The sequence below is a fragment of the Gymnodraco acuticeps genome, unplaced genomic scaffold, assembly GCF_902827175.1.
Source record: "Gymnodraco acuticeps unplaced genomic scaffold, fGymAcu1.1, whole genome shotgun sequence".
In the NCBI taxonomy this organism is placed as follows: Eukaryota; Metazoa; Chordata; class Actinopteri; order Perciformes; family Bathydraconidae; genus Gymnodraco; species Gymnodraco acuticeps.
In genome coordinates this window covers 3,073,907-3,097,664 of record NW_022990590.1, presented here as the reverse complement: position 1 = coordinate 3,097,664, position 23,758 = coordinate 3,073,907, and the positions used below count along the sequence as shown (strand labels likewise).

The window sequence follows — 23,758 nt, the reverse complement described above, 5'->3', positions numbered from 1 at the left end:
CATCAGACGTGAAGACAAATGTCGGATGTAGAGATGTGCTGCTAGGGTGACTCAGAAAGCCAATGAATATAAATGAGAGCCTCTATCAGGGGGATTATGGAGGATAGCTTCACAGTCAACGGTCTGCTCTGCTCAATCGCAGTTGTTTCTACCCTCATGGGACGCAAGTTTAGTCAATTCCAAAAGGACACAAAGAAGATTTTGTTTAACTTTCTGATAACAACCTCACAAAGTGCCTACACACGACCTAGCTCTTCATGCAACACAACACAATACACACTGGCAGTATAAATCAAGCCGTGATGCCTGAGCTCAGCTGCTTTCTTATCATCTTATGGTAGCCTTTCTCCATTCAATTGGGTCAAGCAGGGCTGACAGGGCACATGTTTGGATAAAGGGCCCTTTCTTATAGTTGCGGGTGATAGGGCCAGTGCTGTAATTGTAATGTGCAAAAATAAAGTCAAAAACAATGTCAACCACTCTTTTCAATGTCCGCTATGTACCGTGGTAAGGCTGTTGAATGGACCCAGTATTCATCAATCCAAGATTTTTCCCACTTGTTTTGATTGTACGCATTGTACAGTAGTGCGGTCGATCAATACGTAGGAAGCTGCGTCTACACACCCAACAGGACTGAATGAATGAGCGTTGATTAAATCGGACTAGAGTCAATAGAACAGCAGGTTAATGGTGCATTCATGTGTTCTGGAATCATTATTCTGTCTTCCGTTTGAGCCTGAGCTTTAGGTTTGAGTGTGGAAGAACATAGACATTATGGATGTGTTGATCAGGGCATTTAAACATCAGGTTGATGGTGGTTCCCAGTATCTGCATGTCAAGAAGAAGAGCCAAGGAGAAAGATGTAGCATGAAATAAGATCTGGGATTAATATCCCTATTTATCTATTTCTGTACCATTGCATTAAGTGAACACAGCCTTAACAACCTACAAGTTGGCTAGTGAATCATTGTCTGAAAGTGAATATTTCATCATTATCAATGTCATTTTTAACATGATGACTGGCTGAGAATGCATTAAAGAGAAGTTTTATTGGACGGGAAGCACTAGCTGTCGAACCTGCAAGTAAGGTAAAACTGACGGCATATTTTACAAAAGGTATTAATACTTTTGTTGCACTTTTTCAAATGTCCTTGTGAACACATGCTGTTCACAATTGTTTCTGGGCACTTTACAGCCGTCGTTCTGTTGGGACGTCATTTATTTTATAACTACCGTTACTCGGCCAAGACAGCACACAATGTGACATGTTTACATCTATTTTTATTTTATTTTTTTAATGTTTGTATTTACACTCTATACCTGGGATGTTCTTGCACTTTTGCAATGTTCTTGTTAACATATGCTGTTCACGATTGTTTACACTTATTAAGGAGGTTGTATCTGCATGATGTGGGTACTGAGACACCTTGAAGAAGGAGAGATGATTCAGGTAGGGAAGTTATTGCCAATTTCATTGGCAGATGGAGCTAAGGGGTGGGGAGGGAGGGGGGCTAGGGCATGGGAGGAGGTGGGAGGGAGTAGAGGATGGGAGGGAGAGGGCGGAGCATTTATCTTGATGGGGCTATAGGTTTCCATTTGTTTGAGGCAGCTGTTTCATTTACATTCTGTTTTGTCATCTTTATGTACACTGTTCTCTCCATTTTTAGTTGTGGATGTTCTAGGGCTGACCTGACACTTTCGATGCTGTACGCGGTGTCATGGCTAATGTAACTGGTACAGGGACAGAGACTTGTGGTGGACAGGCGGTCAGGATACTCTCTTTGAACACTGGTGGGTTGAATGCTTCGGTGAAACGCACAAAGATTATGACATCTTAAAAACCTGAATGCGGATATAATGTTTATACAGGAGACACATCTCTGTAACTCTGATCAGCGAAAGCTGAATAGGCCGTGGATTGGACACATGTTTAATTCGCAATTTAACAAGGGGCACAGCCATTTTAGTTTGGAAAAAAGTAAATTTCACCCCTACTAATACAATTTTAGATCCAAATGGACGTTATGTCATCATTTCTAATTCTGGCACACTCTATCAGAAGCCGGTCATCTTAGTTTCTGTGTATGCTCCCAATTGGGATGATCATCATTTTGTGAAATCGCTATTCTTCACCATGCCCGATTTGAGTTCCCACCTATTGATACTGGGAGGAGATATGAGTTGTGTTATAGACCCACCACTAGACCGATCTAGATCTAGACTTCTGTACTCTTCTCCTCACTCCTCTGTATGTACGAACACCCAGCGCGCCAAATTCTTCCCTTTTTTCCGCGGGACGCGTCAGGGGTTTGTTTGTTTGTTTGTTTGTTTGTTTGTTTATTTATTTAAAGGACAGTGCACATTAATTCACATTGCTGTAAATGAGCCAGTATTAGCCAGCAGGCTAATTTTCAACTGTTGTCCTTGGCAAGATGTTAAATGGCCACAACAAGACTAGAAAATAAAAACATAATTAAATAGAGTACAGCAGACAACATCAGTACAACAATAAATAAACATCAGTACAACAATAGAGAGGAACAAACAAACATGCAAACAGATGAAATATCATCATACCTTGATACAGTTAAAAGTGTTCACATTTTTGATTGTTTAAAAGCCAGTTCTTATGATAGTGGTTAAATGTATGATAGGAGGTGTTATTCCTTATCTGTATTGGTATTGTGTTCCAGAGTGTTGGTGCCCTCACAGAGAAACACTGTTTGCCAAAGGAACTGGACCTAAGAGGGGCTACACAGTCCCCTCTTAGGGCAGACCTTGTGGTTCTGCTGTTTGAGTTTTTCTGCTGTATAAAAGTGCAGAGTGGTGGGGGTGCCTTGCCGTTTAGAATTTTAAAAATGAGACATGCATCAGTGTGTTTTAAAATATTTCCCCAGCTGAGCAGGTTATGTTTGTCCAGGATTTTGCAGTGGTGGTATAGCTTAGGCTTTCTGTCCAAAACTTTGAGAGCTTGTTTGTAAAGTGACAGGATAGGCCTTAAGGTTGTGCTATTCGCCTGGGTCCAGCTGGTCATACAGTATGTTAGGTGGGGAAGGATCATGGCAGTCATGTAGAGTTTTGCTACAGGTGTTGTCAAACAGTTCCTTATATATCTAAAGTTTGCTAAATTGTATTTAGTTATTTGCATTACCTTTCTCACTTGTTTTTTGAAGGATAGAGTAGTGTCAAGGATAATGCCTAGATATTTAAAATGTGTAACTGTTTGAATGACCTTCCCAGACACATAGACCTTGGGTTCACAGTGTGATACAGTGTTGGTCTTGCTAAAAAACATACAGACTGTCTTCTTAACATTCAGATATAGCTGTGAGTCAGTAAGCCATTGATTTACATGAACCATTGCATCATTTAATTTGGCCGCAGCTTGGGCCTTGGTTTTTGCATGGACATAAATGACAGTGTCATCAGCATACATTTGCACCTCACATCCAGTGCACACTGATGGCAAGTCATTTATATAAAGGCTGAATAGAATTGGGCCCAGGATAGATCCCTGAGGTACACCCAGTTCATTCCTCAGGGGTGGTGATGTCTCGCCACTTACCCTTACACACTGAACTCTGTCTGACAGATAGGAGCTCATCCAGTCTATTGCACTGGGTGAGAAATTAAAATAGGACATTTTGTGAATGAGTACTTGATGATTGACTGTATCAAAAGCTTTCTTAAGATCTAAGAAGATTGCTCCAACAATGCCTCCTTTGTCCATTTTTTATTTAATATTTTCCACAAGGAAACAATTTGCGGTCTCAGTGGAATGATTGGCTCGGAAGCCAAATTGCATGGGGTGTAGTGTGAAAGGACTACTGTTAAGATGTCCAGTCAATTGCTCAGCTACACATTTCTCAGAGATCTTAGACATGACAGGTAAAATACTAATGGGCCTATAGTTGTTTGCATCAGTTGTGTCCCCGGATTTGTGGACTGGCACAACAATGGCTAACTTCCAGTCTTTTGGGAATTTTCCCTCCCTAAAAGAGGTGTTGATTATTTTGGTAATTGTCCCTGTGAGGGTAGTAGCATGTTTCTTTAGAAACAGAGAATCCAGTTCAAAAGTATCTTTTGATTTGGAATTGTTTAAAGAAGAAATTATAGAATTAACTTTTGATTCAGAAGTCTCTGTCAGGGAGAAGACTGGCTGTGTACAATCAATAGGTGATGAATGTATTTGACCAATTTGGGGACTGTTTATAGTCAGCCTCACAGAATTAATAAAATGGTTATTAAAAATAGCCGCTATTTCTGCTGGCCCCTTACATAAGGTTCCATTGTTACTGATCTCCAGCTGCTTTGTTATGTTATGCCCTTTCCCTGTTAGGTTCTGCAGACAGTCCCAGATTTGTTTATGATTTCCCTTAGATTCATGAATGAGATTAACAAAGAAGTTGGATTTAGCTGCCCTGATTTCCTTTGTAACTCTGTTTCGTAAGGACACAAATATATGCCTGTCAGTCACTAAATTTGACTTAAGAGAGTGCTTTAGAGCATTATCTCTCTCCTTCATTGATTTCCTGATGTCACTATTAATCCAGGGGAGGGTATGTTTATTTTTGGCCTTACATTTGCTTTTCCTGAGGAATCGTTTTGATATGTTTTGGATTGTTGACATAAGGGCATGTGTGTTGGTATCTACATCTGTACCTGATAACATTTGGCTCCAGTTAATGTTTTTAATTTCCCTGTCAAATTCATCAATATCACTCTTGGGTATTCTTAATTGGTAGGTTTTGTACTGGGTTTCAAATGGAAACGGGATTTAGTGAGCTTTCTGGCTATGAGAGTTAGGTTGTGGTCAGACAGACCAGTGATAATATTGTAGGTTTTTGTCACCCTTTCAGGTTTGTTGCTGAAAATCAGGTCAATCTGGGTTTTTGAGGATGTGGTTATTCTAGTAGGCCCCTTAATTAATTGTGTGAGATCAAATTGATTAGATACCCGTTCTAGTGTCTTATTACTTGCTTTGTCCTCCCAGTTAACATTGAAGTCACCCATTAATATTATTTCCTTGGCAGAACTGCATTCTCTAAGCATTTTTTGTAATTTGTCAAAAAAAATTGCTTTTGCAGATGGTGGTCTATACACTCCAATGAGAATGAAAGACATCTGTGGTGACAGGCTAACATTAAGACAGATATGCTCAAGCTCATTCTCAGCAGAGCATTGAACCTCATTACATGATATGTGGTCTTTGATATAAAACAGTAACCCCCCACCCCTGCCCACAGCTCTATCTTTCCTAAAAACATTGTAGCCAGGAATACGTATGGCTGAGGATGGGGAGTTTTTATTCAACCAAGTCTCTGACAAACATAAATAGTCCAAGTTAGAGTCTGTTAAGAGATGTTTTATCTGATCACTTTTGGGTACAAGAGTCTCTGCCACCTCCCTCCATGCCTGGTTCCTCCGGTTTGTATCCCGGTAGGTGAAGAGGGTCTGGTCATACAAAACCGGGTGACTTGCTACGGCGATAATTAGTTTCTCGTCCATCTTTTTTTTAAATATAGAAATAAACGGCGGGATATCTCTCCCAGCTTAGACGCGGTTTGATTGGCTAGGGCTTGAGCTGTCAGATTTTCAGAAACGGGATTTGATTGGCTGTCGCTGGCTACTCCGGCGTCTCCGGCGTCAGAAGTTGAACATTGATCAACTTCTGACGCCGGAGACGCCGGAGACGGACCGCTATGCTACCCACAATTCAGTTCGGCGAAAAGCGAGGCAACGTGACGTCACCCCATTCAAAGTGAATGGGCAGACGCGTTGGAAACCGTTTTTGAAGCTGTCGAAGCTGAAGTGTGGACGGGCCGTTACTCTCCGGGGTTCCTCAGATAAGTTTTACGCTCATTGGAAGCCACTGATCAGTTATGTAGACCGTCTTCCCCCTGAAATAGTTTCGCTGTAGGGATTCCCCCTTTATCTGTCTAGAATTCCGATATGATTACTCCCCTGTCCACCACACATGCAGCCCGTGTGACATCCCTGGATATATGTGTTAGTATGTGTACATGTATGTATGTATGTATGTATGTATGTATGTATGTATGTATGTAGGTACGTGTATGTGCATGTATATTATTGTATCCATCATTTGGTATGTAATTGATGTACTGTTGCCTCAGTGCTCCGGGAGAGGGGTCGGTGGGATGGGTTGGGATGGGGCGGGGTTGAGGGAAAATGAGTAAGGGTTCTTTACTTTAAAATGAAAATGCCTTAATTGCTGTAATGCACTGTTACACTTTTTTCATGTGAATACAAATATTTTTAAAAATATTTTAAAAAAAAGACAAACAAGATCAAGAATAAGTTAATAGATTTCTATCTTTTTCCAAAAGAAAGAAAGAAATCACCATTTGAAATGTCATTGCAGCTCTGAAGTTAAGAAGTAGAGCACATTAAGAACTCCATTCTGAGGACAAATATGAAAGATTAAAAAATGTTAAAGGCAATCAGCTTATGATGTAAACATACAGTACCTGAGTCAATGCGGGCCTGTCTGCGAGCGGCACATTCCTCAATACGAAGTTTTGGAATGCCCTCTGCCACAGCTTTGGCCATGCCTCCCACCTCTTCAATTTCTTGAATGAACTATACAAAGGAAAACACAGCTTGTTAAAGGGTGACTCAATGATGATGGATTACTTCTAATTTAGTCATTAGGTGTATGTAACGCTTGGGTTTTCAACAGGAAACAGAAAAGAGTTAAAGATTTTCCATATGTCGCCATGACAAACCTTTAAGGCTGTGTTATAGACGTCATCCGTGAGAGACTCCATCATGTGCGAGCCCCCCCAAGGATCGGCGACTTTGGGGATGCCCGACTCTTCCTGGATGATGATCTGAGTGTTCCTGGCAATGCGAGCGCTCTTTACTGTGGGCAGTCCCAGAGCTTCATCGAATGAGTTGGTATGGAGGGACTGGGTCCCACCAAATACAGCTGCCATGGCCTCAATCACCGTACGGACCACATTGTTGTACGGATCCTGAAGGGAGGGTTCACATGGGAAAGTTCTTAATTTCCTTTTCTTCATTTTTGCTATGATTGAGTTGGACATTTTCACGTATACTTACTTGTTCAGTGAGGGACCAGCCTGAGGTCTGGCAATGTGTGCGGAGGAGCAGAGATTTGGTATTCTTGGGCTGGAAGTTCTCTTTAATGAGCGTGGCCCACAACTTCCTGCCTGCCCTCAGCTTGGCGATTTCCATATAGAAATTCATTCCAATACCCCAGAAGAAAGACAACCTGGCCACACACAAACACACAGTAAAAATAAATAAATAAATATATTCCCGAGAAATTCTCTACAACAAAGAAAACCAGTTTGTCTTATGGGCGCAACACAGCATGACATAGACCCGCCAGTACTTAAAGTATTAAGCTTTTTGTTTCATTAGGCTTTATATCTATGCCAGAATCCTAGTAACCAAAAATAGATATGCTTCATTCGATGATAACTATTACAAAAAGCAGATGGAACCAAATAAATCCAAGGTAAGGCAACATCAAATACAGGTTTGGCCCTTTTATAGCCGTGTTTGATTAGTCTGTTCGCAGCTGCTGTGGAAACACGGCAGCGCAACATAGTGGATTCTGTGAAAGACGATTGCTTCCCTGTGTAGATATGTCCAACCCCATGGACTGCATCCCAGTCTTAACAGCTGGGAGTAGACATTCTACTTGTGGAATTAGCACACATTAGATCATTTTAGTCAGCTGTTTAGTAGCAAAACATTGTTATCAATAGATAGGCAAGGCAAGGTAAGGCAAGTTTACTTATATAGCACTTTTCAACACAAGGCAATTCAAAGTGCTTTACAAAAAATGAAAGAGATTAAGAAAATGGCATTTAAAATCAGTCATTAAAAAGAAAAGCTAAGGTAGATAGGCAGAAACACCTAAATATATTGGAGCCGATCTAGACAAAGAGTCTCAATGACATCGATTGGCCATCAGGGAACACTTTTCATGTTGTGGTAACAATTACAGGTAAAACAAAATACAATTCAAAAGAGTTACGTAGAGGTTATTTGCATTTAAGAAAATAACGTATACTACTTCACAAGTATGAATAGGAAAGTCAATGTCAGATGAGTAATTTAATGAAAATGGGCATCAACCAGAGCAAAGTAATTGCACAGTCAAAATGGAATGAATCATGACGAATAATCTGTATAATTGTCTTAATAATATGTTTTATAATGTATCAAATAAAACAATAAATAATGCTTTTTAGGGAACTTCAAGTGATACAGTATGTGAATATCTATTTTAGGAGCACACAACCTTCAAACAGTACATTAAAGTTCTCCCACTGTGGTCCAAAGGCATGACGTGACAATCACGATATCTGCGATTCTAAGGGTAACTGCTGCTTGTGAGTCTGTACAATAAGAGGTAATAGCTTAGGGTGTAAACCCTTACATTTCAATCAATTCAGTGGCATCTCTATACTGACTCGCAGTGGCTGCTGTGAACCTTGTCTCTGAAGTCATTACGTGGAGAAAGGTAAGGCGAGACTGGCCCATCAGAAACGTTCCTGGGAATTGCATGCACACGGTCTTCTACCATTATCTCAGTAATTGGAACACGAACAGGAAATAATGGAAGTTCAAAGCTAGGAACAAGAACTGGAGAGGGCACGGATGTTGAATTGGTACAGTTGTGTTAGTGACTGAAAAGAGTATTATTGTCTACATCAGCTCCAAATTATAGATAATTTAGTTTGAAGTGGATAGAAATAATGTGATTCTACGGAGTCAATCAGAATCATATAAAGCATGCATAACGGTGGGGAAATAATTGATTAGCTTTTTTCCATCCGTGAAGAAAAGAGTAGCAAATTACGGCAAAAATGTTGGACAAAGGGCTTGACCTGACTTTATTCTATTTCCTTAGATAAAATATTATATTATATCTGTATCACACACTGTGTTTGGGCTTAATGGTAAGTTCTATTACCCCAGTACCGTTTGATTTTACCAATAGCCTTTCCCTCTGGTGGTTAAATAAATAAAGACGATCGTATTTTGTTTGCCATTCAAATGTGGCTCGCATGCTTAGATGTTATGCAATAATCAAACATGCATAGCATCAATATCAATTGAATAAAAAAATACAAATCATGGATAGCAGGGCTGAGTGTTTTGGTATTTAGGAATGCTGTCATTAAAAAGGACATTGAATTTTTCCAGCTGAGGGGAAATATTGAACTGGGTAGTTATTGAGTGGCGGCAGAAGCTCCTCTTTAAAGGGAATAAGTGTAAAGTGGATGCAGTCCCTGTCAATTTCAGTAAGTAACGCACTTTTATGACACTCATGGTGCTAAGAGCTCAGTCACACTTTGGAGGCAGGTGTTACGGCTGACATCTTGCTTCTCTGGAGTGTTAGCTTGCTTTTTAGTATTTCAATTGATGCAGTTTCCAGCATAATTTACCCAACAGAGAGGCGAAGTCCCTCCCTTTCTGGGGGACCTCCATGGGACCTTATTTCGGAAAAAGTATGTATTGAAGTCAATGGCGAGAGAAAGATTATCTTTCGATTCCGTTTGAATTGTGCCACGTATTACACATATGATGTTTGTTAATTTAAAAGATAATTTTGTAAGTCAAAAAAAGAAAAATGTGTCGTAAAACTGTGAAGTAACACTTTTTTGTGTGAAACCGCTCAATGAACTACATCTCCCGTCTCGCACCACACACCAAGACAGCCGTCACGTTGGCTCATTTCACTTCTTACTTTCAGAATGAGGCGGAAAGTATTAAAAGAGGTGAAAATCACTCCAAGTCTGGGCATGTTGAGAGCTGTACATACACAAAAGGGGAGTTAGTCGGTTCCGTAAGAGCCAGCATGCGGGACCGGGAATCTGGGATTTGTAGTCTTTCTAGTTGCGTATTTTTCATAGTCTTATATTTCAACAGTTTTACAACAAACTGTGACTTTTTTTGACATGGAAATTATTTTTTAAGATTGACAAACATAATATGTGTAATTCGTGGCACAATTCAAACGGGATCGAAAGATAATCTTTCTCTCTCCATTGACTTCAATACATAATTTATCCGAAATAAGGTCCCATGGGTCGGAAGTAGATGGGCGGGACTTCGCCTCTCTACTGGGATCAGGTCATTATTTATTCCCATATGTATGTATTTATATACTTTGAAGTCAATACAAATACCTGGCTGAATTTTACCTTGTGACATTCCTTAATGAATGTTCCCAAACAGCACATTTATCATTTTCTGGGGCCTCATTTATTCAGCCTAAACCCTGTGCAACAAATTAGTATATTCATAATCTGTTATCTGCCGTTTTTTTTTATAATTTATGAATAATTGTATTGATAAAATGTCTAAATAATAATACAAATATGTAAATTCAAATCAAAACCAAATGTGCAAAGTGAGATAAAGACTGGTTGCGGTTGTTTTTTCGTGGCATGCAAAAAGGCTTCAACCAGAAAATGGCATTAGAAAAACAATCCTACCATAAATCAGTAAATCGACTTAGTTTACAATATATAAACAATGAAGATATTATAGCATTATTATTATTAATTATAGCACCAATGAAAATGGCTCAAAATAAATTAACTTCCTTAAAGTTTTATTTTTATTTGGCGTAAAGGATTTATTTATCTATTAAAATGTAATAATTGTAGGGTGATATGAATGAGTACATATAACGTGCTAACAAATTAAATCTATTATTATTATTATTATTATATAAACATCCTATACAATATGGTCTAAATGTAGATTCAAAATGTCACTGTGTACATTTTGATGCTTGTAAGGGGATTTTATTAAAATCCCCTTTTTCTATTTCCAAAGAAATGTAGATTCACTGTTAATTTCAAAGAAGGATCCTCCTCTTTTAAATGTAATCTTATCTTTTTTGTGTCCGGTTGGCACATATGCATCCCTTGTGCTTTTTTAAAGAAAATCTAAAAGTAAAGTGAATATTGGTGTACCTGGGGGCGAACTCATCAATGGTTAGGCCCGCTTTCAGACCAGTGCGGCAGTACTCCAGGCCGTTAGCGATGGTGTAGGCTACTTCCAGGATGGCGTCAGCTCCAGCTTCTTGAAGATGGTAGCCACTGATGGATATGGAGTTGAACTTGGGCATGTTCTGAGAACATTTAAGTAATTGAAATCAGTTAAACTCCCAATATGATGATCACCTGACAAGCAGATTACCCAAGTACTTAAGTAACACTTCTTAAGTTGTACCTACCTCGGTGGTGTAAGCGAAGATGTCTGCGATGGCATGCATGGAAGGCTCCGGGGGGAAAATATAGGTGTTGCGTACCATAAACTCCTTCAAAATATCATTTTGAATCGTGCCAGTAAGTTTTGCTTTGGACACGCCTTGCTCCTCTCCGGTCACGATAAACATCGCCAACACAGGTATAACGGCTCCATTCATTGTCATTGAAACGGACATCTTCTCCAGTGGAATTCCATCAAAGAGCATCTTCATGTCTTCCACTGTGTCTATAGCAACTCCGGCCATGCCAACATCTCCGTGGACTCGTGGGTTGTCCGAGTCATAGCCGCGGTGCGTCGGGAGGTCAAATGCCACGGAAAGACCCTGCTGACCAGCTGAAATAAAAGAGCAGAAGTGGATTAGGGTCTATAGGGAAATGGAGATACAGAAAAAGAACGAGTCATAGAATGGAGGTCAGTGAGAAAACATCAACAGACAGCAAAAAAGGGAAGGAAATTAGCACCTGTGAAACAGAGGGTCTATTTGAAGAAAGCAATTACTTAATTAAATGGGAATAAGGTAACATTATGCCATATTTTTACTGTTTGGCACCAGTGGCTCGTTTTTTTAAGTGTTCTACAAAGATTTCATGATTGGCAGACAACAATAACAAATTACTGGCCGGTAGAAATGGTGAGGAATGAACTGACTTTCAGACCCTGCTCAAAATAGTGGTGGGAGGATTTAAGGTCTTCAGTTTTAGAATCCATTCCTAATTACTCTTTGTTCTGCATTGTTTGGCTTTTGCGCTCTAAATGTCAAATCTCGAGTGCCCCCTCCTACACAAGACTAAAGGATGAAGCCAGCAAAAAATGACCTCTATTTTCCCTTTGTGTTATTTTCCATTGTATTTGAATGAATGTAGATTTAAATATAAAATGTGTTATATGGTTGACCCTTGACGACCTTCTAGAAGGTTCAATCTCCTCAAGCAGTTTCTGCACACACCCGTACGTAAAAATCTGCATGTCGTTTTAGTCTTTTCATCTTCTTCAATTGATGTTTGTGTATCACCTAACAACTCAATGAATAAATAAACAGCAAGGTCCTAGGAACATGTAACAGCTTCATATGTTGAGTCCAAATGTATGACAGGAACATGATGTCCACAATTGTGCATTGACAGAAGACTAATACTGCCAATAAAGGATAGAAAAAGTTCAAGGCGACACACTTACCTTTAATGTTATCTCTATAAAACTTGTTGCTTTCTTCCACTGTGCTAAATCCAGCATACTGCCTGATAGTCCAAGGTCTGGAGGTGTACATTGTAGGATAGGGCCCCCTAGTGTAGGGGAAAACTCCTGGCAATTCATCTGGCCTGTCAGTTGAGTCTGCTTTGGTGTACACAGGCTTGATGTTGAGCCCCTCAGGCGTGCGCCAGATAAGGTCCTCCGGGTTCTTCCCCTTCAGCTGTTTCTTAGCCAGACTGGCCCATTCAGCATGCAGCTCATCCTGGTCCTGGCGCGGTCGGGAAGTGTGGATCAGAGAGGTGCGTGTGTGTGCTGAGGAGACTGAAGCTCTAACCAGGCGCCGGGCAGCCATCGCTGCACAGGCTCTCTGTGCAGTCAGCATGCTTACTGTAGACACAATCAGATGCACATGGAACACCTGAGATAGACAAAGAGGAACAGATATGAAGGTGAAAACACGTGTAGAGGTTGCATGGTTTGGGGCTTGAGTAAGTTATGCCAACACACATTGACTTATAAATGCATCCTATTGCAGCTTCGATGGTGATAGTGTTACAAATCCTTTACAACTGTGCCATTGTAACGTTGCTTAGCTCCAAAATATGATATTTTCTGAGTTATAGGGCAAATGTTTTGCTCTATAACTGCAGCATGGTTATAATAAACCCTGCACCATCATATCACAGTGATAATGTTACTGTTGGTTTCCTCCTGGCTGATACCTTTAACAGTTAACTTTGTTTTGGTGGAAACTTGGATATAGACTGAGGTTAAACATTAACATAGCATACTCTGACACAGGAGTTACCTTTACTGCTTTTCTTGTCAGTCACTTATATTTAGTACATGGTTAGGCATGTATAAACGTGATATCGACACTTGACAGAGGACATATAATTTGAAAGCTAACACATTTTCTAGTTTAGCATTGTCAACTAGCCTAACTAGGACATATCATATTTTACAGATGTCAAAAAGTCAAAGGATGAATACATCTCTATGCAATAATATAACACATATTGAAATGACTAGTACAAAGGCACAACTTGCAAAGTTATTGCTGACATCACGTTAAGTAAGCTACACTTGCACTGCTGCACACAACATGAGCATGGATGTTAGCTTGAACTAGTAGCATTCATCTATGGAACCAAATGGATGTCCGCTCACATAAGACATTTTTTAAGCACGTAACTATATTTCTTAGCACACATTTTTACATATTTTAAGAGCATTTGCTGACCTTGCCGTCTGTTGTGCTTTTTCAGAAAGACGTAAGACGTGTGTTCGTCTATCCAATGGAGTTTCACAACATTAACAGCCAGTCAGCCAATAGCGTGCTACGTTCTATCTGACAACTTTGAACTGCCACACCGGAAGTAAATAATACATCCAAGATAGTTGAATGTCGTAGAGATAAGCTGTCAGCTGTTTGAAGTATATTGCAATTTTTACACCAATGTGTTGTTTTATATGATATAATGTTGATGTGTTTAGATACTATCATTCACAGAATATACTTCATTATTAGCACTATAAACAACTCAGACTGATTTACTGGTGCATTTTCATAAAATCTGCCATGAGGTGGCAATGTTGCTGCAGCAGCCTCTGTTAAACATGTTATAAAAAAATGATGTAAGTCATTTATTCAATGTTTTTATCAACACTCGCTCATAAATTACACACAGGACAAATACTTCTCAACACAATACATGCCATTTTTATTCAAGAGTTGGTCTGTAAATTGTCATATTAGCAACGGATCTCATAGAGTTCTGTAAAGTGTTGGATAGGGTACGCTTGCAGTCAATGTTTATGAGGGATATCAAATATACTACACATAGCATCATTCAGAGCATTCAACAGGACAAACCTTTATCAAAGTGGCAATGCAGACAGTGGTATATAATGCCCAGTTAAGATACAGAGCAAAAGGTATTTATTTTCAACATTATTATCCTCTGTTGTTGAAACTGTAAGGCAGTATATGTTTTGATTGCAAAGTAGTGCTTTTTAATCAGATGACTGATTTCCTCATGGGTTCAACGAAATGTACAACTTGAAATTGAAATGAAACAAAATAGCATATCGGACTAACAAACAAAAACCTACCTGTGGTGTGTGTGTGTGTAAAAGTCTTGCATGCTTAGAATGTTCTATCTATTATGACAGAATTGCAATAACAAAGCAGCAGTAAAAACGTATAAATATTGAACTAAAGAAGACTGTAAATTTAAAAGAAGAGTAAGTGGATGGTGGGAGGCAGCAGCCGAGTATGGTCTCCCTGTGGAAGCAGGTTGTGGCGAACGCAGCCTCATTAAGCTCCACATTTGTATTAAACCTCGGGCATCACTCCAGCTTGAGCAGTTCCACGTCGAATATAAGTGTGGCGTTCGGTGGGATGACCCCGGGGTGGCCTGTGGTTCCATAAGCCATATCTGGTGTGCAGGTGATTTTGGCCCTCTGGCCCAGGCTCATCTGATGATCAGAAACAAAAAGGGAACAATTACCCTGCATTCTGCTGATGACTTTTTGATGCTGTTTTAAAGCCCTACTCACAATTGCCTTCTTTTGTTTTTTAGCATGTTAACATATTCAACAAACAGTCACATTAAATCTGCTTGTGATGAAAAATGAGCACAGCCAACATTGTCTTGATTTGTTTGTTTTAACAGTTCCTCAGGGAAAATGCTACGTCAAACGTTTGAAACATTTACAGTAGTAATTGAAAAAATTCACTAGACATTTCATCTCTGATGAATGACAATATGCAAGGAAACTCTGACATTGAGAAAAGGATTAACTTTGATAGTTTAAAGTGATACCAAAGCAGTACCTTTGCAAACTTGCTAGGTGTCAAAGGTAGTATCACATTTTTGATTTGGGAGGAGTATCACTTTAAAATGATGCTGGATGGCAGATTGTCTCTGACACTCACGTCTCAGATGTCTCCTTTTCTTTATTCTCACAGAACAATACAGGTTTGAAAAGAATAAGAGCGGTAACAAAGTGGTTTGTATGATTCCTTTAAACATCACAGATCTAAGTAAAAGCCTTACAATATAACTAGTTTTTTGTGGGTTTTGAATTTCTGCTCTTACCTGTGCTACTCCTTCCTCCCAGCCCTTTATGACCTCAGTCCGACCAATCTTGAATTTAAAAGGCTTGTTCCTGTCTCGAGAAGAGTCAAACTTCTTCCCATTCTGCAGCATACCTGCCAAAGAGAGAAGTGAAGCATGTGGTTAAGAAACTACGCATTTTGTTCATCTGATGCAAAATAAACAAAACAAAGCACACATCTGCATAGTTAAATATTCTCATGACTAATAGTACTGTTCCTAACTTTAATTCATTATCGTTTCTTATCACAGTGGGATGCAAGATTAATGCACGCCCTTTCCTCAGTAGCTAATGTTTTGGAAAAGGCATTTTAAGATTGAAGAAATAAAGTGACTCTGGCTCCGGTCTGAGAAATGATTCTGTCGGGGCTTCTTATCAGGATCTTGGGTCTGTTTCAATTACGCAAATGGACAAAGGGAATGTGAATCAGGAAGCATTGGCCTGGTTTAGCAGATTATTTTTAAAGTGAACTAGGCCATGGCTTGCCTGTATTCAGACTGCAGGGAGAAAAGGGTAAGAAAGGCGGAGTGGTGCAGGACTCCGCTACTTCAGAACACTGCCCCACCATTTATTTGTTCAGACATGATAATAACATTGGAGCCATTACACACTGCTAAAGGCACAGGTCCCACTTCATCAGGCATTTTAACATGCCCTGTTGACTCCCCTTAGCCACTCTCCCTTGAGGGAATCCAAGCTGCCAATGGAAGTCAGGCTGTCTTACTGATACCTCAAGTGAACTTACTGACCACATCAACAAGGCAGTCTATTCATTTCTGTGGACAACTATCTTGGTGGAACAAGCAATATCAAACTGTAGGCAAACAGTGTTCGAGTACGGCATATTTCATTATTAATGAAAAATAAATAAAACTCCACTGTTGCCACATGAAGCAATATTTCAACATATGTGATACACCAAGAACCAATAACAAAAAAAGCATATTCTACAAATTAAGTCATTTTTACATACATGTAAAAAGACCAATATATGATAGTTTGGCAACATCCTACGTTATGCCTACAGTAACTGCCTGGGGGAATACAGTCTAATCTAATGAATTACATTTAAAACAAGCCACGCAACCGGAGTCAAAGTGGCGTCATGCAAAAACTGTCCAGATCATCCACTTGCGTTTTGGAGATTTCGCACTGGGATAGTCCTTTCCCTGCCGTAATTCAGCAAGTATGAATACTTGGCATTTAATGTTGTGCGTTAACTGAAGACATCTCATCATATGAATGTATGTACTGTACTGTACTTCTCCCCTTTCATTCCCCCTAAGCTTAATAGGTCCATCATTTCCAAGAAACACGGTAGCCCAGACATCGGTGTGGTGGGCTCGGGCACCCGAGTAGCAGAGAGGCAAAACCATCTTTCATCAACTACAGAAAAGAAGGTTCAGTTTCTAGAAGTGGTCGATGCAATTTGGAAGGAAACCCTTATTGGCAATGTTCACAGTTGGGAAGCCACTGAGGAATTACATCCTAGCCGTTGCACAATTAATTATCCTGGTTAGCTGGGGGGTCTGCTTAGAAACTGATGGTGTTAAAGTGAGATATCTTAACACTACTGGTGAAATCTTCTCCATGTATACACTAAAAGGAGTGGCTACTGTTGAAAACTCCAACTGTATTGGAGGAGGCAGCAACAGGGTTTATAGCAGCACAGTGGCAACTGGCTTAAACCAGTTTGAGAAAGAAAAGCTCAACAAAGGAGAAAACACCACCTGCTCATTGTTCCCTGTGAAAACAAATACACAGGAGAATGGTAATCCATTATGTAATGCATGGGTCTTCAATAGGGGGACGACTATTATTTGAAAAAGTGTTTTTTGTTTTGTCTCAAAATAAACATGAATTTGAACCAACATATAATAAGCAAATATATATTACCCTTTTCATAAAAAAACTAAAATCCATGACTCATTGTAATGTATGACATGTGAGCTAGCTAACCTATGTTTAAGAACTTTGCAGTGTGTTTAATGTTTATTTTATTAGCTTTTCTTTTTAATGACTGATTTTAAATGCCATTTTCTTAATCTCTTTCATTTTTTGTAAAGCACTTTGAATTGCCTTGTGTTGAAAAGTGCTATATAAATAAACTTGCCTTGCCTTGCCTTGCAACAACTACCCATAATGGCAAACTAGTAAGATATGGCTACCTATATTATTTTTTAAAGCTTAGTATTGTATGCACCTTAAAGGGTATGTCACATGGCACTTTGGAGAGCCCTACACGTTTTGTTAGCGGCAGTTACACATGCAGCTCAATTGAATACATATGTAGTAGGGGTTCGCCATTTGTATCAGTGCTCCGTTATCACTATTTGGACAGTTTAGCATGGGTGGGGTCTCTGCAAAAATAAAGCAGAGCCCCCCCCTTCCTGTGGCTGACTCCCACACTCTCTCTTCATGAAAGGCTTTCACTTGGTGGTGCTCCGGCTGGACCTGCACAAATCTGTGGCACACAGGGGTGGGGTTATTTTTACTCAAGTTTACTGTATCCTGTCTCACCCCCAGTCTACGACGCCTGCCAGCAAAACAACCCCCCTTGGCCCAAGTGCGGATGAAATAAGATGCGTGCAAAGCTATCTGTCTGCAACAAACTTAAATGTCTCTAGTTTCACAGCTGCAAGCCCGAAAGATTACAATCTTGTTCATGATTCATTCATATATCAAGTGGCAGATGATTGATGTGTTATTTGGTGTATATAAAATCAGACAAAAAGACGATATACAGCAAATTCACTGCTGCAGCACAGATCCTTAGGAACTTCTATGAGTTTAAAAGTTGCACATGTTAATGAAGGCAGTCAGTCTGTAATCATTGTAAACAACCGGCGGGTCACTGGTTCAAGTCCAAGAACGGGCCACGTATTTTGAGTGGACTACTACTTTGAGAGGTGCCTCCAGGGCCCTAAATGTAATTGTGTGCGCATAGCTGTGTACATGACCATGTGTGACTATTACAGACTAAACCCAGTTAAATGAAAATGTCCTGTTTAACAGGAGTACATTCGAAACAAGCTACTGGGTGCCCTGGTTCTTCTGTGGACCAGCAGGGTTTGCTGGATAATTATTCATGCAAAATAACACCACTGTCCTATTTCTCCTCATATCCCTGGCCCATCTATTCTGTAAGGGACATTGTTCCTCCCCTCTAGCGTAAGACAAGCTGTTAAAGGGTCAAACACAAAGGCAACTTCATATAGAATGCCGTGGTGTTCCTGCACCAGGACTCCTGGAAGCCACAATTCAGCAAAAGTTCAAGCTGATTCTGTCTTCATACAGAAGCTGTATGAACTCTTCTGTTGCTTTCCTTAAAGGCCTTGACACACCAAACTGACACCAAAGAACACGTCCCGACGGACCCGATTGCTGTGTCGCCTCACGTCTCCTGCATCCTGGCCAAACAGTCGCACTGGAACACATCGCAAAGACTTCAGCCGACGGCCAGGTAGCACGTGAGTGGCAATAACTCTCCTTACCAGCAAGCGGCGGTAGTGTGTATTCGTCATTCAAAATAGGCAACCGGAAGACAGACTGCGTGATATATACAAACAACAAATAGCGTGTGTTCCATTTTCACTCTCGTCCATCACAGACTGTTTCACAGACTGCTTCACATAACGACTTATAATCGAAAACATGTGCGGTACTGGAAAATAAAAAATAATAGCTGTCTGTGTGTGCCTTCTTCACTTCTGTTTCGCTTCTCATGCACTGATTCGCTAAACTGAACAGCCAATCAGAGTGATTTATTTTGCCGACAGCCTTTTGCTGACAGCCTCCCGATTCAACATGTTGAATCGGCGGTGGAAGGTGTCGTCACGGCCCAAAAGACACGACGGTGCGGGACACACCAATCTGAGTAGGGCGACAGGACGCTCATCGACGGCCAGACATCTATCGACGGCCGAAATCGGCTCGGTGTGTCAGGGCCTTAACTTGACAATGTTGGGATTGAACACTTCCCACTGTACTTCATCACAACATTCTTGCTTGGAAGGAGAGTTTGGCTTCTCCTGACATACAACCCCGTGTTTCAGTGTCCATCTATTTCTGTGTCACACACCGAGGCCCATTAGGTCTCAGCACGTTTCGTGGTAAGTCTGGAGCTCAAACATGGTAAGGAAGAACGTCCACATTTAGGCATGACATCATATCCAGTAAGCCTGCTGCTACCAAGGCTCATGCGTCTTGTCAGTGCAGGGCGGCAAGGCTGTTTATCATCGTAGCCGAGAGCCAAACTCCATCGATCACGGAAACCCACAGGCTGCTAAAGTTCTTTTCATATTGACTGATTTCAGGTCTGCTTCCATTTCTCTTCAGCAGTTAGGAAATGAGCTTGTGATGGCAGGATTGATGGCTAAGCCTGGTGCAAAAAAGGGAACAGAAGCCTCTCCTAAAAGCTTCTCAAACCCATGAATGCAACTGGTAAATGGACAGTGTTTATGTTTCATTTTATAGTCTTTGCAAGCCTGCTTTTTACATATATAAGTCATTCACTCATTCATACCGAGGCATCTGCCATAGAAGGTGCCACATGCTCAGGGAGAATAACATAGACAGACATTCACTCACCATTGACCATGCCATTGGGAGCAACTCAGGGTAAAGTATCTTGCCCAAGGAAACATAGACTTGTTGTCTGCAGAGGCTGGAATTAGAACCACGAACCTTCCGATTGGTAGACGACCACTCTACCTCACAGCCTCCAACAGACCCCTTAATCTGTCCATCATGTATCAGGCAACTAAGTAACCATTAGCTTTTCCCCTCTCCTGGACATGTACACATCGGTAGCAAGGCCAGTTATACTATAAACCAGCAGATAAACTTGTCTACGGCCACATCTTTGACCCACACCAGACACTTGTCTGTGCAACACTGCTGTAAGATTGACCGCTGATAGAGCTGCAGACTGGCAGTCAGTCAGGCATGACAGGAACAATAATGTGTGTGAAAGAGGGAGCAGCTCTCCCAATTATTTGTGTCCGAGCTAAGCCCTTACCTGCTTTGCGGCAATGAGCACTCAGCGCTAATTTGGGCAACTCTCACCATAGCTCAAAGGGGGGGGGAGTCACTCACATATCTGTGTGTCTCTGCAATGTGTGTATTTACATGTTTAATATCCCAAAGGTGAAAGTGTGTTTCAGGTATGAAAGTGAGCGAGTGTAAGAGAGCCTCTGTGAGAATGAGTCTCCCTAATGTTTATTGCTGGCCACAGAGTGGTTTCAAATCCCATTATGTATTGGGAAATCACTCTCTCCCTACCTTTACTGCTCCTCTAAGCTCCGCTGTCTGGAAAACTAAGAAGGCAGGGTGCAGTCTGGGGTTTTGCACGAATAGTCAGCTGGATGATTGGACAGGCGTATGTCCCAGATCTACAGCTAACCTCTATTAGCTTTATAGGATCTTCTATCTGAACTTTAAAGTAAAACAAATGTGGGGTCATGTCTGTCTCTACTACAGTGCTGAAAGTGAGTTATCCTAAATCCTGTTTAGTATAGCTTTTCTACAAATGCATGATCATTTAACAACACTGATTGACAATACCAATTATTAAGGGATTACCTAAATAGATTTGTTTTCATCTGTGTTGTAGGTTTAGTTTTTCTGATGAAATTCAAATACATGAGAAATACCTCTTTAAACCATCGTCAAATGATTGGGGACTTACTTACAATTGCATACAGTCTAAAATGACTTGTTATTACAATGTTAATGCTGTAATTATCTCTAACAAAACCTCATTCTTAAGCTAATTTCCTGGCTCGTGTTCAACAATAAGGTCTTATTTTCACACAGCTCTATCTGTAAACACTAGTACATTATTTTCAATCTATGACCTGCAAACGCATTTCCCCTTCTGATACAATTACATATTTATAGCACCTTTTGTGTTCCATAGACAAAGTGCTTGCTTTGGCTTAACTATGCATTTAAATGTCTTCAACTAACAGGATACTAAGAGGTTTTTGGTATATCCTGTGAGTCAAAAAGGAAAAAGAAAAAAGTCCTGGTAACAGACATGACAGTTTTACCAGTTGTATTCCATTCAGGAAGGAAGTACAATAAAAAAAGTGTATGATGCGTTTGTGATAATAGAGAAAAAGGATCCACAATAAGTACAACGAAAAGGGAGGGGCTGAGGTTCAGTGATAGACTATGAGCTGTTACAAGAGTCTAGACTAGGCTGCACATTATCTCTGAAGAGATCAGGCCCAAAGGGAAATCTGGTTACTTTTTCCACTGTCCTCAATAGTCAACAACACAACATTTGTTATCCACAGTTGGCGGACACACACTATTCAAACAAAGTGGATATCTGTCTATTCAACTCAACACTATAAAAAGAGTCAGGTCCAATAACAAATGGTATCTGATTAGGAAATCCACATGAATCCATTTTGAATGAGAGGCAGTAAAATCCCCAGCTTCAGGGGTATCAAGAATTGTCTAAAGTTGGATGCACAAACATTCAAAACAACAATACTTACACACAATTAAAGCTGTTATTCTTAGACTATACTATAGAGCCAATGTTAGGAAGTGTGACTTTTATAGCCATGTCATAATAACACTGATACACAGACAGACTGATGACTGTGAATGAGGTTTTGTTTAGTTTCTGTCTGACCTAGTTGTCTGGTCTGCCAACCCCGAGGCATTTAATAACCCAAATGTATTTCCGAGGTATCTCAGCATCTTACTGCCCCACCTTACTGTTGGGTAATCTCACGTTTGTGTGTATGTGTGTCTGCACTAGATTATTTTATATGCATTGTGCAAGTTTTAACAGTCTCTAAAATGGTATTGACACAATGAGACATGAATTTCTCAAACAAAACAATATAAACTAATCTTTCCTGGGTGTGGTGTCTGCTCATACCTTTCTTTGAAACTTTAGGCGACATGCAGGTGCATACATGTCTTGTAGAATGTGTACACTGTGAGACGTAGGTTGCAAAATTAGCTGTGTTTTGCTAAAAATGTTGTCTAAAACACACACACACACACACACACACTCACACACAAATAAATGTATTTTCTCAACAAGGCGACAGGCGCAAAGAAAGGGTTACCTATGTAATGAACAACACATGTCTGGCCCTTCTTTGGAAATGTTCTTCCTGTCAAAAAGAAGAAAAAGAAACATGTGTTATTGTTTGTCTGTACATGTACTACGAGACTTCAGGTTTATCTTTAAAATTAACAATCACTGGGTTAAGTCTGGTGAAGTGTCCCTGGCAGGAATGCCATTCTCTCTTCGTGCTTGCAGACATTTGAAGTCAGATATGCATCTGTTATTAGTCCCATCGTCATTTTGAAACTTAACACTGGAGGCATCTTTTTTTAGGGGGCAATCGAAAGCCTCTAAATGGGTTATTAGTGCGTTTGATAGAGAGAGATAACTGCGGAACAGTCCTCCATGTCTAGCACCTGATCAAACCTTTATCCTGTCTGCCAAATCTCAGATAGCTTATATTACTTGCAGGTTATACTTATCACAGTTCACTCGTTTAACAGCAGCACCGTCAAGTATGGAGAATTATAGAAAGGAGTCATGCAGGCGTCAGAGATGGTGAATACATGGGGTATACAGACCCCTATTTATGTGTAACTAATGTCCTGCAGGTCACCCTTGAAAAAGAGATCTTTTGATCTCAAGGGGCTTTCACCTGCTTAAATAAAGGCTACAAACAAACAAACAATCCCGAATACTACGTTACTGTTAGTATCTTGCTAAATATTTTTAACATATTAATTATCTTTCCTGCTTTTACATTAAACTTCATATTTTATGTAAAGCATGTTGACATTTAACCAGACATTCCGGCGAACTACAGAGCCCCAAAACCACCACCACCACCCTCGCATCAAAGCACACACAAGCGGATCAATCAACCTACCATCACCGGGAGATATTGTCTCGACGTCCACGCCCATGATTGTACTACTTAAAAAATGTGCTCGAACCATGAAACCTTAAACGCCGTTATGGAAGCAAATGTTATCCGTTTTGCGGCTACAAGTCGGACTGTATCGGTGGGAACCATGCATTCAGCCAACACTACCGACCCGTAGCTTCAGCCAACCGTGTGGGGCAGCAAAGATATTTTCTGTCGCGAGACAGCGTCAAGATTAC

At 40.3% G+C, this 23,758-nt stretch overlaps 2 protein-coding genes across 3 annotated transcripts in view; both read right to left on the bottom strand.

Moving 5' to 3' along the window:
- mut (methylmalonyl CoA mutase) overlaps nucleotides 1–13,842 on the bottom strand; it is a 28,092-nt gene extending 14,250 nt beyond the window's left edge. The window contains exons 1-7 of one of the 2 annotated variants that reach the window (XM_034228716.1): nucleotides 13,721–13,842; nucleotides 12,463–12,895; nucleotides 11,252–11,619; nucleotides 10,989–11,146; nucleotides 7,087–7,258; nucleotides 6,750–6,998; nucleotides 6,492–6,603 (exon numbers count right to left, since the gene is read on the bottom strand). In XM_034228716.1, the coding sequence (XP_034084607.1) occupies nucleotides 6,492–6,603; nucleotides 6,750–6,998; nucleotides 7,087–7,258; nucleotides 10,989–11,146; nucleotides 11,252–11,619; nucleotides 12,463–12,859 (1,456 nt within the window). In that variant the 5' untranslated portion in view covers nucleotides 12,860–12,895; nucleotides 13,721–13,842. Of the gene's footprint in view, nucleotides 1–6,491; nucleotides 6,604–6,749; nucleotides 6,999–7,086; nucleotides 7,259–10,988; nucleotides 11,147–11,251; nucleotides 11,620–12,462; nucleotides 12,896–13,720 lie in introns of those variants that run through there. The other variant, XM_034228715.1, reaches the window with a different exon arrangement.
- A 332-nt stretch (nucleotides 13,843–14,174) lies between these two features.
- On the bottom strand, nucleotides 14,175–23,745 carry fkbp1b (FKBP prolyl isomerase 1B). The gene is made up of 4 exons (XM_034228696.1): nucleotides 23,523–23,745; nucleotides 22,695–22,742; nucleotides 15,582–15,694; nucleotides 14,175–14,958 (listed from the first exon to the last, which is right to left on the bottom strand). The coding sequence occupies exons 1-4, from the start codon at nucleotides 23,590–23,592 to the stop codon at nucleotides 14,830–14,832; spliced, it is 360 nt and encodes a 119-aa protein (XP_034084587.1). The 5' UTR covers nucleotides 23,593–23,745; the 3' UTR covers nucleotides 14,175–14,829.
- Between the last annotated feature and the right edge of the window lie 13 nt (nucleotides 23,746–23,758).

Excerpts from the sequence above, each read along its gene's own strand:
- fkbp1b (XM_034228696.1), bottom strand. The coding sequence starts at position 23,592 with ATGGTTCGAGCACATTTTTTAAGTAGTACAATCATGGGCGTGGACGTC. Across the intron at positions 22,743-23,522 it reads GACAATATCTCCCGGTGATG|GAAGAACATTTCCAAAGAAG; the intron begins GTAGGTTGATTG and ends TCTTTTTGACAG. Across the intron at positions 14,959-15,581 it reads GGGAGGAAGGAGTAGCACAG|ATGAGCCTGGGCCAGAGGGC; the intron begins GTAAGAGCAGAA and ends TCTGATCATCAG.